We start from the raw sequence: 16,277 nt of genomic DNA on the forward strand, positions 1-16,277 counted from the left end.
AGGCCGATCTATGCATCCACCACCCTCTCTGTACAGAAATATTTCCTAAGATCACTCTGAGTCTACCTTATCCCATGACCCCTCAATCTAGAGCCTCCTTTCCACTGAAAAGGGCTCCCCTCCTGTGCATGGGAACCTATGCGATATCTGAATGTCTCCATCCTATCTCCCCTTTCCTCTAGGGCAGTGTTTCTCATCCTGGGGTCCACCAGAAGGAAGGCAGGAAAGAGAAGCTGGGCTGCTGCTACTTGTGATTCCTGAGTTGCTGCCACAGGCCAGGAGAGCGGACAGTGCCTCCTACTGGTACCCAACACTGCCGCACCCCCAAGACGAGGAGCACCAGAGAAGGCCACTTTTACCAGCAGGAGGCTCATAGCCCAGTGCTGCATGCCCAGCAGAGGCTAGGGAAGAGAGGGAGCCACCGCCCTCGGGGTCAGGGAGGGGAAGAGAGGGACGCATTGCAGCCCTCGGGGTCAGGCAGGGGAAGAGAGGGAGCCACCGCCCTCGGGGTGAGGGAGGGGAAGAGAGGGGAGCCACTGCGGCCCTTGCGGTCAGGGTGGGGAAGAGAGGGACGCATTGCAGCCCTCGGGGTCGCAATGGCTCCCCACCCTGAGGAAAGCAGGGGGATGAGCGTGAGAAGCATTTTCTGCTACTGCCACATGCTTTATCACTGGTCTGACAGAAAAAGAGGAAAGGAGAGCTGTACTTAAAGAAACAAACAAAAAAAAGAGTAGAGCGGAAGAAAGGAGGAAATGGAGCTGGGGTTGATAGTATGAGAGGAAACAGGACAGAAAGAGAAGGAAAGGAGGATAGAGAGAGACAGGGATGCATGACTGACCTGGTTAAGGGGAGTGAGAGGACATGGCAGCTTAGCAGGGGCAGTGAGAGAAGGAGAGAGCGTCTAGGAATGATGCTGGGCTGGGAGGGAAGACAGCCAGAGCTGGAGGAGGAAGGAGACAGCCGCCCGGTGTGGCTGTGACATTGAACACAAAACTCATTGAGGGGGCACACAGGCAGACATGGAGATCTCATAAACCTTATTAGCTTTTAAGAGCAGGCTAGTTTCCTTTTCCTGAAATCTGAATTATTTTGTGACTATCGTTTTCTGTGTGTTTGTAAGATCAAAAGAAAATGAAGTATGAGAGGAAAGCAGGTAGGGCTTCATGCAACAGGCACAGCCCTCCAGGGTGGGAGGGAAGGATGACAGGACCCTAGGGGGTGCCAGCTGAGGGTAAAAGGAGCAGCGCTGTAAACAGCAGGGGCAGGAGAATGTCATTTGGAAATCCTTCTGCACACTTTTATTCACGCACTTTGCCCCTGATGATTTCCTCGCTCGGGCCTGAATCTTCAGAAAGCACTGCCCATTTTCTGCCAGGGCACCCACTTGCCACCTGGAGCTCTTTTTGAACTTCCTTTCCCCACTGCAGCTGGAGGCGGAGTCCACTGTTGTCTTTAACCTTCAATTACGAGGGCAATTTTTAAACAGCTTTGCAGAAGCTTTTAGAGAAGTGGGTGGGGGTCCAAAAAATGTTTGAAGCTGAAAAGGGGTTCACATTCCCTGAAAGGCTGGGAACTCCTAGTCTAGGGGACACAGGTTTAGATCTTTAAATATATCCCCCCCCCCCCATCTAAAAGTGGGTCATCTAAAATATATCCCCCCACCGTTATCTACCCTTCCCCTGTTAAGTGCGTCTCCATTGTATTATATGATTTTAATTTGCTTACTGGTTTTAATTTATATCTGTTATGTCCATTCTAAATTCATTTGATTGTAAAGCTTGTTGCTGAATTATTGTTCATTGTAAACCGAGGTGATGTTTTTTAAGGTGCTGCGGTCTATAAAAAATCCTTAAATAAATAAAGGCCGCTTTTAAAGCTTTTGCCTCATTACCATGCTTAAAACCTTATTTAACTTTTTTTCTTAATAAAAGACATTTCAAAGTCTCTTTTGTCCTGTTTGGTTGCATTGCTTAGCTGGTGAAAGAACTCTCTTATAGGTTTTTGTACAGTGCTGTGTACATTATCTGGCACTTGCGGAAGGTGCACGAGGCTGGGTCAGGTGAGGTCACGTGCACAGCTGCCGCTTCTCGTTCCCTGTCACTTTAAGCGCTATGCCACCTCCCACTCCCGGCGCCGCGTGACGTAGAGGCTGACGACGGCTGTCTTGGTATGTATGCTAACTAGATAGATTATCAATCCAATCAGCTAGCACTTGGTCCTCATGGAAACCAATGAATTAACGCCGCTGTGACTCACCATATAAGGCGAGCCGTCACCATAAAAGGAAATATTGTGTCTCTTTATATGGAGGAAAGTAGTCCTGGAGGGAGAGGAGAGTCATATTCTTCCGCTAGGCAGTTTGGAAGCGTGAGGCCTGCGGCTGTCAGTTGCTGTGTGGGGGCGTGGCGTAGACCAGGGCCTGGATTAGATCGTGGCGCGGAGGGTTTCCCCCCTTTTTTTTTTTTCCCCACCTACCGGGTAGCACAGCAATTGGAATTCCCGTCTCGCGGGGTAGAGCGTGCCAGTAGGAGCGCTGGCTGTACAGCAGGCGGGTTAGTGACGGCGCGCGCGGTCCGTGGGAGAGCAGGCGGGTTAGTGACGGAGCGCGAGAGCCGGCGCGCGCGGTCCGTGGGAGAGCAGGCGGGTTAGTGACGGAGCGCGAGAGCCGGCGCGCGCGGGAGAGCAGGCGGGTTAGTGACGGAGCGCGAGAGCCGGCGCGCGCGGTCCGTGGGAGAGCAGGCGGGTTAGTGGTGGGGTGCGAGGGCCGGCGCGCGCGCGCTGTTAGGGGGCGCCAGAGCCGCGCGCACCCGCACCGGGACAGCTGAGCCGCGCGCCGCGAGAGGAGCAGGCCGGAGCCCCGGTGCCCCGGGAGCTGAGCGTCGTCCATGGCGGCTCCCTGTTAACGAGCGCTGACTCGTCCGCGGCATGTTACCGAGCCAGGCCGGTGCCTCCGCCGGCAACGGGACGGGCCGGGGCTCGGGGGGCGGCGGCCTGTCTCGCAGGGCGGGCACCGGCGCGGGGCAGCGGGCCGGCAACGGGCCGGGGTTCACGGCCTCCGCGCTGCTCCCCGGCTCCGTCCGCTGTTACGAGCGGGAGGCGGCTGCCGCGGTGCTGTACAGCGGTTCCGAGCCCGACTCGGATTCGGCCGAGGAGGATGAGGTGGCGGAGCGGCGGGGCGCCAAGCGGCCGCTAGCGGAGCTGGAGCTGGGCATGGGAGGGCCGGAGGGCAGCGCCGGCCCCGGGGCCGCCGGCTACCCCGGAGTCACCGCCGCCGTCTCCGGCGCCAAGCCCGGAAAGAAAACCCGCGGCCGCGTCAAGATCAAGATGGAGTTTATCGACAACAAGTTGCGCAGGTACACGACGTTCAGCAAGAGGAAGACGGGCATCATGAAGAAGGTGAGGGGGCAGGGGGGCCTGCCGCGCTCTGCTGTACTGACTCCTGTGCTGCCAGGAGCCAAGCATGGGGGGGGGGCCGCCCCTGTTACTACCCTTCACCAATACGTCTGGATGTGGGGGTGGGAGCCCCTGTTACTACCCTTCACCAATACGTCTGGATGTGGGGGTGGGAGCCCCTGTTACTACCCTTCACCAATACGTCTGGATGTGGGGGTGGGAGCCCCTGTTACTACCCTTCACCAATACGTCTGGATGTGGGGGTGGGGGGCCCCTGTTACTACCCTTCACCAATACGTCTGGATGTGGGGGTGGGAGCCCCTGTTACTACCCTTCACCAATACGTCTGGATGTGGGGGTGGGAGCCCCTGTTACTACCCTTCACCAATACGTCTGGATGTGGGGGTGGGGGGCCCCTGTTACTACCCTTCACCAATACGTCTGGATGTGGGGGTGGGAGCCCCTGTTACTACCCTTCACCAATACGTCTGGATGTGGGGGTGGGAGCCCCTGTTACTACCCTTCACCAATACGTCTGGATGTGGTGGTGGGAGCCCCTGTTACTACCCTTCACCAATACGTCTGGATGTGGGGGTGGGAGCCCCTGTTACTACCCTTCACCAATACGTCTGGATGTGGGGGGGGGCCCCTGTTACTACCCTTCACCAATACGTCTGGATGTGGGGGGGGGGCCCCTGTTACTACCCTTCACCAATACGTCTGGATGTGGGGGTGGGGGCCCCTGTTACTACCCTTCACCAATACGTCTGGATGTGGGGGTGGGGGCCCCTGTTACTACCCTTAACCAATACGTCTGGATGTGGGGGTGGGAGCCCCTGTGACTACCCTTCACCAATACGTCTGGATGTGGGGGTGGGGGCCCCTGTTACTACCCTTCACCAATACGTCTGGATGTGGGGGTGGGAGCCCCTGTTACTACCCTTCACCAATACGTCTGGATGTGGGGGTGGGAGCCCCTGTTACTACCCTTAACCAATACGTCTGGATGTGGGGGTGGGGGCCCCTGTGACTACCCTTCACCAATACGTCTGGATGTGGGGGTGGGAGCCCCTGTTACTACCCTTAACCAATACGTCTGGATGTGGGGGTGGGGGCCCCTGTTACTACCCTTCACCAATACGTCTGGATGTGGGGGTGGGGGGCCCCTGTTACTACCCTTCACCAATACGTCTGGATGTGGGGGTGGGGGGCCCCTGTTACTACCCTTCACCAATACGTCTGGATGTGGGGGTGGGGGCCCCCGTTACTACCCTTCACCAATACGTCTGGATGTGGGGGTGGGGGCCCCTGTTACTACCCTTCACCAATACGTCTGGATGTGGGGGTGGGGGGCCCCTGTTACTACCCTTCACCAATACGTCTGGATGTGGGGGTGGGGGGCCCCTGTTACTACCCTTCACCAATACGTCTGGATGTGGGGGTGGGAGCCCCTGTTACTACCCTTCACCAATACGTCTGGATGTGGGGGTGGGAGCCCCTGTTACTACCCTTCACCAATACGTCTGGATGTGGGGGGGGGGCCCTGTTACTACCCTTCACCAATACGTCTGGATGTGGGGGTGGGAGCCCCTGTTACTACCCTTCACCAATACGTCTGGATGTGGGGGTGGGAGCCCCTGTTACTACCCTTCACCAATACGTCTGGATGTGGGGGTGGGAGCCCCTGTTACTACCCTTCACCAATACGTCTGGATGTGGGGGTGGGGGGCCCCTGTTACTACCCTTCACCAATACGTCTGGATGTGGGTGTGGGAGCCCCTGTTACTACCCTTCACCAATACGTCTGGATGTGGGGGTGGGAGCCCCTGTTACTACCCTTCACCAATACGTCTGGATGTGGGGGTGGGGGGCCCCTGTTACTACCCTTCACCAATACGTCTGGATGTGGGTGTGGGAGCCCCTGTTACTACCCTTCACCAATACGTCTGGATGTGGGGGTGGGAGCCCCTGTTACTACCCTTCACCAATACGTCTGGATGTGGGGGTGGGAGCCCCTGTTACTACCCTTCACCAATACGTCTGGATGTGGGGGTGGGAGCCCCTGTTACTACCCTTAACCAATACGTCTGGATGTGGGGGTGGGAGCCCCTGTTACTACCCTTAACCAATACGTCTGGATGTGGTGGTGGTGGTGGGAGCCCCTATTACTACCCTTCACCAATACGTCTGGATGTGGTGGTGGTGGTGGGAGCCCCTATTACTACCCTTCACCAATACGTCTGGATGTGGTGGTGGTGGGAGCCCCTATTACTACCCTTCACCAATACGTCTGGATGTGGTGGTGGTGGGAGCCCCTATTACTACCCTTCACCAATACGTCTGGATGTGGGGGTGGGAGCCCTTGTTACTACCCTTAACCAATACGTCTGGATGTGGGGGTGGGAGCCCCTGTTACTACCCTTCACCAATACGTCTGGATGTGGGGGTGGGAGCCCCTGTTACTACCCTTAACCAATACGTCTGGATGTGGGGGTGGGAGCCCCTATTACTACCCTTAACCAATAAGTCTGGATGTGGGGGTGGGGGTGAGTGAAAGAGGAATTGCATTCACACAACAACCAACATGGGCCATCTTTAATAAGGCTCATCGAATAAATTCATGGAGCGGCAGTTGCTCCCCTTAAGAGAAGCATTGGGGTAACTTGCACCACATGGTAGGTACAGCCATAAAAATCGAGGAGGAGGAGGAGAGCCTGAAAAACGTCATTGGGCCGGGTCTGGCCCATGGGCTGCAGTTTGCCCACCCTACTAGCTGTTTACTAACATAGCTGAGCACACTATTTTACCTGCAGTTGGACATCCAATGCCCCTTATACAGTAAGAGGTTTACCCATCCAAACCTCCCCCACCCCCGGAAACTTGCCCCCACCCATCACATGCAAAAGCATATTGATGTGGCTATTAGTCATTCGCCTGGGATACCCAAAAAAATGTGCGGCCGATCCACACGTTTTATGCTCAGCAGCCCAAAAAAGTGTACAGAAAAGCGAAAATTACAGCTTTTTTTTTTTAATCCTCCAATTTAATATCATAGCGATATTAAGTTGGAACCAAAAGGTAAAAAACAAACAAACCTGCGGGTCAGTCAGGAAAATAGATGCTCAATTTTACGAGCGTCCGCTTTCCTAACTCGCATACAGCTGACCTCTCCTGGGGGCCTGCTGCTACGGAGGCACTGGGGGTGCGCTATTGCCCCTAGCACCTCCTTTTTAGCATGATCCCTCCTTTACATACAGTATCAAGTGCCCAGGAGAGGTGGCTGGGCGAATATTAGGAAAGTGGGCACTCAACACTGAGTGTCCGCTTTCCCATGGACCTTACAGTATTGGCCTGATAGTAAATGACAATAGAAAAAGACCTTAGTGGTCCATCAAATCTGCCCAGCAAGCTTTATTTTTTTGAGTAACTGCTCTGTGCAGTTTGCCCCATGCCTTCTGTTAAGGGTAGTAACTGCTGCTCTGTGCAGATCATCCCCCAAGCCTGTGATGGCAAACTCCAGTCCTTGACTGCCACTAACAGGTCAGGTTTTCAGGATATTCACAATGAATATGCATGAGGGAAATTTTCTTGCAATGGAGACAGTGCATGCAAGTCTTTCTCATGCGTATTTATTGTGGATATCCTGAAAACCTGGCCTGTTTGGCACTTGAGGACTGGAGTAGCTACTGCTTCCATGCAGGTTATCCCTTGTTAACAGATTATCCCTTTTCGTTTTCAATTTCTTTTTGTTATATAGACTTCTAAGAGGATTAATTTCTTGTGACTTTGCTCCAAGTTGCACCTTCTTCAGTCCCTATTTTAACTCGCCCAGTCTTCATTTCACAGTTTTAACTCTGTAACCTTTTTTTTTTCTCTTAAATAGATTGTAAGCTGCCAATAGTATGTAGACTGCTGTTTATATCTGCTGTGCACTTAATACAATTCATAATATTTGGTGTATTTTGGGCTACAGAACATCTGTAAACATTGCTAATTTTATTTTGTGCTCTCCAGGATTTTATTCCTCTCTTGTTCCCATTTCCTGTAATGCAGAGGATCCCAAATGGGAGCTTCAGCTCTAATGCACCTGTCCAGGGCCTCCACCACTAAAGCAAAGATCACTGGAGACAAGGGGTGTCCTTGCCTCTTTGGGTTTTGGTGATTCTGAATAGCCCCTAATAATCCTAGCTAGACTTTTCATACAATTTCAAAGCTGAATTCAAGTTGAACCCAGACCTACTTTCTAAAACAGTCAGTGTCCACTCTTATCAGTTGCTTTTTCTGCATCCAGGGAGGCAACGTTCTGTAGATACCTTTACTTTTAATCCAGAAATCACTTTTATTATTATTTCCCTTACTCTGTTTAGACTCTGTACTAGGGACAAGCCCTGTTATTGCCAAAAATGAATCTTATTTAATCTACTCACTAAAATTCATATTTTAACATCAACATGTACTTTTGTTCTCATGAACTACAGTCTCTAGCTTTATGTAGTGGGGACATTTCCATTATTCCAGCCTCAATCCATGGAGTCAGGCAATCTGCCATTTTCCAACAAGTTATTAAAAAGTTGACTGAACTAGCAGAACAGTTCTCAACTTAGCAGTAAAACCATCCAGCCTGGGAGATGTGTTTATTTTCATTGCTTTGTCACGTCTTGATTCATGGTTGGAGAGATCCGTTGTCTGTTCACTTTGGGAAAGATACTCTGGTTTGTCCCCCATATGCAGCCTAACGCAAGTTTGACCCCTTACTGAATAAGGTACTGTACCGGAAAGAAATAAAAGGGATAGGCTGCAATGAAACATAAAAGGAAAAAAAAAAGACAAGAATGACTTGCATTAAATGCCTCAGAGGTATCAACAGATTTTACAGACAAGAAGCCAAACGATTACAGACAAGAAACCAAACGATTTGTTTGGTTTCTTGTCTGTAAAATCTGTTGATACCTCTGAGGCATTTAATGCAAGTCATTCTTGTCTTTTTTTTTCCTTTTATGTTTCATTGCAGCCTATCCCTTTTATTTCTTTCCGGTACAGTACCTTATTCAGTAAGGGGTCAAACTTGCGTCCAACCCTCCCCCCAAACCTAATAGCGCCTGCAGCATGCAAATGCATGTTGATGGCTCTATTAGATATTCCTGTGTGATTTTACTTTCAGAAATTAACGCCTTCCCAAAGGTGGGCACCAATTTCTGCCGGCGCCGGGGAAGTGCACAGAAAAGCAGTAAAAACTTTTCTGTGCACCCTCCAACTTAATATCATGGCGATATTAAGTCTGAGGTCCCGACAGTTATAGAAAGTTAAAAAGAATATTTGAAGTCGGCTCGCGGGTCGAAAACCAGACGCTCAATTTTGCCGGTGTCTGGTTTCCGAGCCCGTGGCTGTCAGCGGGCTCGAGAACCGACGCCGGCAAAATTGAGCATCGGCTGTCAAACCCACTGACAGCCGCCGCTCCTGTCCAAAAAGAGGCGCTAGGGACGCGCTAGTGTCCCTAGCGCCTCTTTTTCCTATTTTTACCGCTGACCCTAATTTGAATACTGAATCGCTCTCCCACAGACTCGACTGTATCAGCCCATTTATTCGTAATAAGCTTGCCTGATCCTTACTAGATCATAATGTATTTCTTTCCATTTTTATATTTTAATTTTCTTTTACAGTTCGATACATTTTCTTTTTCTAATTTTTAGCTGCTTCACTAATTTAACTTCTGGGTTTACCATTAATTTTTTTCCTCTTAAAAGATATTTGCAATTAACTTGCCTCTTCTGCTTTGATAGATGTAGGGGCCCCTTCTGAGTAAGATACGTTTTTTAATAGTTACCTGTGTGGGGTTTTGTTTTTCACTTCTAATGGACTAGCGTAGTGGTTAGAGCAGCAGAGATCAGGGTTCAAGTCCCTCTGTCTCTCCTTATGACCTTGGGCAAGTCACTTTACCCCACATTGCCTCAGCTACAAACTTAGGGGCTGATGTAAAAAAGTTAAGCTGACCACTCAGCGCCTGCTTTCCTGGCACGTCTCTTGGGGGTGCGATGCAATATTTAAACTGGGGCTCGCACTGTCGGAGGCACTAGGGGGGATTGTGTGCCCCTAGCGCCTCCTTGACAGCGTGTGCCAGAGAGAGGTCCGCTGTCGGTGGCTGTCGGCCGGTTAGGAAAGTGGATGCTGAATTTATCAGTGTCCATTTTCTAACCAGCGCACATTCCTTTTTTTTTTCTTTTTATTTATATTCCGCTTTTCGCACTCTTTCAGCGCTTTCATGCACAGGTTAGGAACAATGAACGCTGTTAAATTCAGAGTCCATTCTCCAGACCTGACTACCGGCACTGTGAGGAGTGTATAAATGAATATTAAAGTGTCAGGCACTTACTATGAACGTATTCCCTCCTTCATGGTCGTTTTCTCATTGACATTTGTCCGTGAAAGGAGCAATCCCCTTTCAGGACAGCCATCATGGATCAGCAGAGGGAGTAGGAGTTGTTGCACATGCACTCACTCTGTCAGTCAACTCTCATGCTCGTCCATAAACATTGGATTTGAAATCATTTAAAATTACTAAAGATTTTTGGTGTTCAAGATGCATCCTTGGTATTTTCTGTTCATTTTGGGAAGATTGAGGAATGATGTTACATTATTTTTAATGTTTCTATTTTTCCATTTTTGCAATACATACAGTGGCTTGTTGTGGTTCCCATTTCCCCTTTAGTCTACACATTTCTATTTATACATTTTTTGTAACCTTTTTATTGGCATTTCACAGTTATATAACTATACATCTTTATTTATATTCTGCTTTTCATTTCTTCAAAGCAGATTACATTCAGGTATGATAGGTATTTAAGTATCCCTAGAGGGCTTACAGTCTAAGGCCTGGATTCTTCATCAAAATGCTATAAATATAGCAGAAATAGTGCAAACAATAAAGAAAAAAGTGGGCTGATTTTCTAACTTCCTCATCAATAAGCAACTTCCGCAAAGTGCAATACAGTATCGCATCACATGTCGTCTTATGCAGCTCGTATTGATTTGAGTGGTGCGCTACTTGGTCTATGGATATACCAGGTGCCTCTTTGGGGAAAGAGAGCACTGTAATAGGGAGAATAGGACTCTAGCACTGTAGATGGGCACATTCAGCTCAGGGTGTGTTTGGGGGAGAGGTGTTGTGTACACAGAGGAGTTAACTGCAAATTTGAAATCGTTGAAGAATTTCAATTGAAAGGTACAACAAGAGGAGTTGATTTGTACGATGCAGTCTTTAGCCTTCTTCAATGTTTGAAGTTCCCCTGGAGAAAAATTATAACTGTCACCACAGACTAATCTGCAAATTTAACTGGTATAAAGATTAGACTTCTCAAAAGAATTGAGGACCCAACACCCCATACATCAGGAGGCACTATGCAACAATGTCCTGACATGGAGCATGTAGTGCATGTACCAAACTACAGTAGGTCAATGGGACCTGCTTATCTCTGTTCCTCTCCCTCCTTGATGCAGATGTTTAACCCCAGGATTTGCTTTACTAGAGCAATGTCCACTGGCTAAGCCTAGGAAAAGTGCTGCTGCACTGCTGGTCCCTGGTGCTTGACGGCTGGGACCAGCAGAGTCCTGGGCGAGAACTGTGGAAACAAGACGTAAGTACCAATGCCAAGAAGTAAACCTGTACTGTTTTGGCATCAGATGCACAATTTGCATCTCAATCAATAAGAACCTCTTATGCCAAATAATGTGGACAACTGTAGCAGCCTTGCCATTTACAGATGAGGTGAACTTACCAGCTTGTTTGACATTTACGATGTTTCTCCAGGGGAGCTTTAAATGAATGTATAAATCAACTCCTCTTGTACCTTTCATCAATTCAAATGATAGAAATTCTTCAGTGATTTCAGATTTGCAATTCATTCCTCTGTTTATGTAAGCCTACCATCTACAGTGCTAGATATAGAGCCCTATTTTCCCTATTAGTGTACTCACTCTCTCCACCCACCAGCAAAAATGGCTGTGGTTGCGTGATAAATTTTCCCCAGTGCTGCAGAAAGTGTAGTTATTTCTGATGTTAAATCCCTTGTTAATCTACTGTGTTCCATGGTAGAAGACCCCAATTTGCACGGTCATCCCACTTGCATAACAAAGTTAAAATTTGCATACTAACTCGTGTTATATTTATTGCATGCTTTACACCCATTTAACACACGTTTGGGCCCTAATGCAATTTGATGAATAACCCAGTAAGTTTGTATCTGAATGGTCTCTTTATTCTGTATTTGGTTTTGGTGAAGGTCTCTCTATTCTGAATTTGGTAAGGGTCTTTGGGTTCTGCATATGTGAGTGATTTAAGGTATTCTGATAATGTGTAGGTCTCTATAGCAGCCTGGCTTGTTCTGTTTTCCTAATAGGCGGTGTATTAGTGTTTTAGGGCTTGGTATAATATTTGCAATGTTGCCTTTTTCATAGGTAGGGTTATTACTGTTTGAGTGCTGGCAGTTATTGTTTTGGTATGGGAGGTTTACTATATTATAATAATTGTTTGCTCATGTCTTTGAGGGCCAAGTCTCTCCCCAGCACACCATATTTATTTTTAGATTTTTATATTCTGCTTTTCGCCTCTTTTCAGCACTTCAAAACAGATTACATTCAGGTACTGTAGTTATTTTCCTATCCCCAGAGGGCTTACAATCTAAGTTTGTCCCGGAAGTGTCTTTATTTTTTTTGCTTTTCTGCAGAGTTTTCTGGTTGGCACCACAATAAGTGTGTATCATATTTACATGCATGTTATACAATTTTTACCTCAGACTGTACTTTGAATATTCTTTTCATATAAAAATTTATTATAAATGCCTAACCTTTTAATTGAAGGGGGACACAAAGCTGTAAAGGGGAGAAAGGAATCAGCAAGCAACATGCTGGGATTTAACTTTGAAATTCCTGTGTGCACTTCATGGTGTTGACTCTGTATCTGCTGCAAAGCGGGTGCAGTGTCTGTGGGGATGCAAAGACCCAAGGTTCAGCCTGGCTCCCAGATTTCAAAGAACCTGTGCAGGCAGCTCCCAGCCTTCTACCTTCAATCCATGCTCATTATTCCAGCATTAGAAACCTTACTAAATCTGGTGAACGATATTTGTATGGATGTAACTTTGCACCCTGCCTAGACCTGAAGATAGAGTGGGTTATAAAGAAGGGTCATGGGTCCAGAATTCCTGTATCGATTCTGATTTGAGCTGGAAGCCCAAAAGAGCAGGAGGAAACGGCTGGGCCAAAATACAAAATATATATTTTTATTTTATAACATATTACCTGCTCTTCCTTCGTTCAGGGCAAGGTAAGAGAATATACACTGATTAAAATACATGAAATAAAAATGAACAGTAGCACTAACACATTTAGGGCTACATGATGTAGTGAACATGAGATCAAATTGAGTAGGCTTTCCAACATAAGTGTGTTTTTAATGCCTTTCTGAAAAATTTGGGTTCTTTAATCTGATCTCAAGAGAGGGAATTCCAAAACAAAGGGCCTGCAATTTTAAAAAGATTTGCTCCCTAGTCTCAAGGTTTGCTACAAAAGGAGAGGGAGTATCAAGCAGACTTAAGTTTGCTGATCTCAGAGCTCCTGTTGGGGTATGTATTTTCAAAATGGCTGTTATAAAGAGCATTGTGAATAACTGCCAATTTATATTGAATCCGATAAGTAATGGGCAACCAGTGTAGTGACTCCAAAACCGGAGTTATGATCACGGCGGGGGGGGGAAGGCTAGTAAGAAGTCTTACTACTGAATTCTGAAAGATCTGGAGCAGATTAAGTATGGTATATAACCCAGGACAAGAGTGAATTGCAGTAGTCAAGGCTGGAGAAGAGCAATGATTGCAGTACCATAAAAGTCATCTAGATTGAGTAATGGCTTCAAATTGCATAGTAACCAGAGCTTGAAAAATTAAGATTTAATGTTCTCACATTGTAAAAGCAGGCTCTAAGAGTTCTTAAATTGCAGACTACTTTTGAAATTGAAATATTTTTATTCTTTAAATGTGATTTGAGTTGGAGTAAATGAAGGAAAATGTGATGCATTGAACATTTCAAAAACTGAAATCATGGTAAGTTTAAGTGGAAGCCAATTCTCAATAGTGGATAGGCAATATAAAATATTTTCAGTTTTGGTCCATGAATCTTTGAAAGGAAAAAAGAACTGTCATCAGCATAAAGCTTATAGAGGCCAATTCAGTAAAAATCGTGGGAGAACGGGTGCTCCATGTTGAGCGCCCGCTCTTCCGATGTGTGCCCAGCCACCTCTCCTGGTCGCACGATCCTATATTTAAGTGAGGGTTCATACTAAAAGGCGGAGCTAGGGACAATTATGTGCCCCCTTGGCCCAGGAGAGATGGCTCTGTTAGCGGGTTCAGGAAACTGACACTCAATTTCATGAGCATCTGTTTTACGAACCCACTGACAGCGATTGGTGAGGGAAACAGATGCCGGTAAAATTGAGCGCCCATTCTCCTAACCGGACTGGCTGGCACATTTTCTTTATTTAAAAAAATTTTATTTTTACATTTTTGGTTCTTCAGACTTAATATTGCTAGGATATTAAGTCTGAGGGTGTACAGAAAAGCAGTATTTTGGGCAGGTGTTAATTTATCAGCGTAAAAATGTGTGGGTTGACTTTATCTGAATCCTGGGTGCATGTGATGAGCACTCTTAGTTTTCAGGGGGTTTGGTTGCGTGTTTTCGAGGCGCTAAACCCCTTACAGTGTAAGGAGTAATAGACGCCACTCAAACACACAGCAAACCCCTGTTAAACAGTGCGCACGGCCCAGCACACTTTACTGAATCTGCCTGATTAGTGTGCCCCAAGGCTGGACAAGAGTTGACATAGCGGAGTGAGATAGATGTTAGAGTGCGGCTGATTAATGCAAACCCTTGGGGTACACCAGAGCTAAACGAAAACCAGGATGTCTGTGATCCAACCTTGACTTGCTGTATTCGGTTTGTAAGATACAAGGAAAATCAAGAACAAGCAGAGCACATGTCCCAAGAGTGAAGTCTAGATAGAAGGATGTCCTAGTCAGTAGTATCGAAAGCTGCTGAAATATCAAGTAAAATGAGTACAAATGAGGTTTCTCGATTTAAAACCTTGACTGAGGATATCAAAGCTGGATAACAATATTTCGGTACTATATTTCAGGAAACCAAATTGGTATTGATCCACCGTATCACTCAAATCGAGAAAATTTGTGAGCTGTTAAGAGTACAGAGTTTTCAATGATTTTGCTGATAAATGATAATGATGAAATGGGATGATAGTTTAAGAACATAAGAACATGCCACACTGGGTCAGAGCAAGGGTCCATCAAGCCCAGCATCCTGTTTCCAACAGTGGCCAATCCAGGCCGCAAGAACCCAAAAACTGTCTATTCCATGCTACTGTTTCTAATAATAGCAGTGGCTATTCTCTAAGTGAACTTAATAGCAGGTAATGGACTTATCCAAAAACTTATCCAATCCTTTTTTAAACACAGCTATACTAACTGCACTAACCACATCCTCTGGCAACAAATTCCAGAGTTTAATTGTGCAAAGAACTTTCTCCGATTAGTTTTAAATGTGCCACATGCTAACTTCATGGAGTGCCCCCTAGTCTTTCTATTATCCGAAAGAGTAAATAACTGATTCTCCTTATCCTATTCTTCTGTTGGATCCTTCTTCCAATTTTTGAATGAAGATGTCTTGATTAAAATAGCTTCTTTCACCTCACCTTTTAACCATGCTGGTGATCGTTTTGCCTTCTTTCCACCTTTCTTAATGTGTGGAATACATCTGGACTGTGCTTCTAGGATGGTATTTTTTAACAATGACCACACCTCTTGCATACTTTTTACCTTTCTAGCTGCTCCTTTCAGTTTTTTTCTAACAATTTTTTCATTTTATCAAAGTTTCCCTTGGATTTGCTTACTGTCCCCCTTCCAGTCATTAATTCAAATTTGATCATATTATGATCACTATTGCAAAGCGGCCTTACCACTGTTACCTCTCTCACCAAATCCTGTGCTCCACTGAGAATTAGATCTAAAATTGCTCCCTCTCATGTCTGTTCCTGAACCAATTGCTCCATAAAGCTATCATTTATTCCATCCAGGAACGTGATCTCTCTAGTGTGTCCCGATGATACATTTACCCAGTCAATATTGGTGTAACTGAAATTTCCCATTATTACTGCACTACCAATTTGGTTAGCTTCCCTAATTTCTCTTAGCATTTCACTGTCCGTCTCACCATCTTGACCAGGTGGATGGTAGTATACCACTATCACTATAGTCTTCCCCGACACACAAGGGATTTCTACCCATAAAGATTCAATTGTGCATTTAGTCTCATGCAGGATGTTTATCCTGTTGGACTCTATGCCATCCTGGACATAAAGCGCTACACTGCCTCCCGGGTGCTCCTCTCTGTCATTGCGATATAATTTGTACCCCGGTATAGCACTGTCCCATTGGTTGTCCTCCTTCCACCATGCTCTGAGATGACAATTAAGTCTATGTCATCATTCACTGCTATACATTCTAATTCTCCCATCTTACTTCTTAGACTTCTGGCATTAGCATACAAACATTTCAAAGTTTGTGTTTTGTTTGTATTTTCATTCTGCTTTTTAATTGATAGGGATAAGTTAGAATTTTTTTAGCTCAGGTGAGTTTTTAGTTACAGGCACTTGGACTACTCTCCCTGCCTAAGTGAAGAATTAATCAATTTGCTGATAAATCCAGAGATTTCATTCTTTTAGTTTTAATAGTGCTGTAGAGCACTGTTTAAGGGGCTAGAAGAGAATTTTTAGTAATGTGACACTATCGGACTCAGCATATCTAATACCTCCCATTTTTTTTTCCATCAGT

At 46.6% G+C, this 16,277-nt stretch overlaps 2 protein-coding genes across 5 annotated transcripts in view; both read left to right on the plus strand.

Annotated features, from left to right (window-relative positions):
* Positions 1–1,944, plus strand: part of PTK7 (protein tyrosine kinase 7 (inactive)) — a 303,844-nt gene extending 301,900 nt beyond the window's left edge. For both annotated transcript variants that reach the window (XM_029592810.1, XM_029592811.1), the window contains exon 20: positions 183–1,944. In XM_029592810.1, coding sequence (XP_029448670.1) covers positions 183–376 — 194 coding nt within the window. In that variant the 3' untranslated portion in view covers positions 377–1,944. The remainder of the gene's footprint in view (positions 1–182) is intronic.
* Positions 1,945–2,409: 465 nt separating this feature from the next.
* The window catches only part of SRF (serum response factor), a 240,623-nt gene continuing 226,755 nt past the window's right edge, over positions 2,410–16,277 (plus strand). Inside the window, exon 1 of one of the 3 annotated variants that reach the window (XM_029592815.1) lies at positions 2,410–3,396. In XM_029592815.1, coding sequence (XP_029448675.1) covers positions 2,926–3,396 — 471 coding nt within the window. In that variant the 5' untranslated portion in view covers positions 2,410–2,925. The remainder of the gene's footprint in view (positions 3,397–16,277) is intronic. The other 2 variants (XM_029592816.1, XM_029592814.1) reach the window with 2 other exon arrangements.

This window comes from Rhinatrema bivittatum, chromosome 3 (assembly GCF_901001135.1).
Source record: "Rhinatrema bivittatum chromosome 3, aRhiBiv1.1, whole genome shotgun sequence".
Lineage (NCBI taxonomy): Eukaryota > Metazoa > Chordata > Amphibia > Gymnophiona > Rhinatrematidae > Rhinatrema > Rhinatrema bivittatum.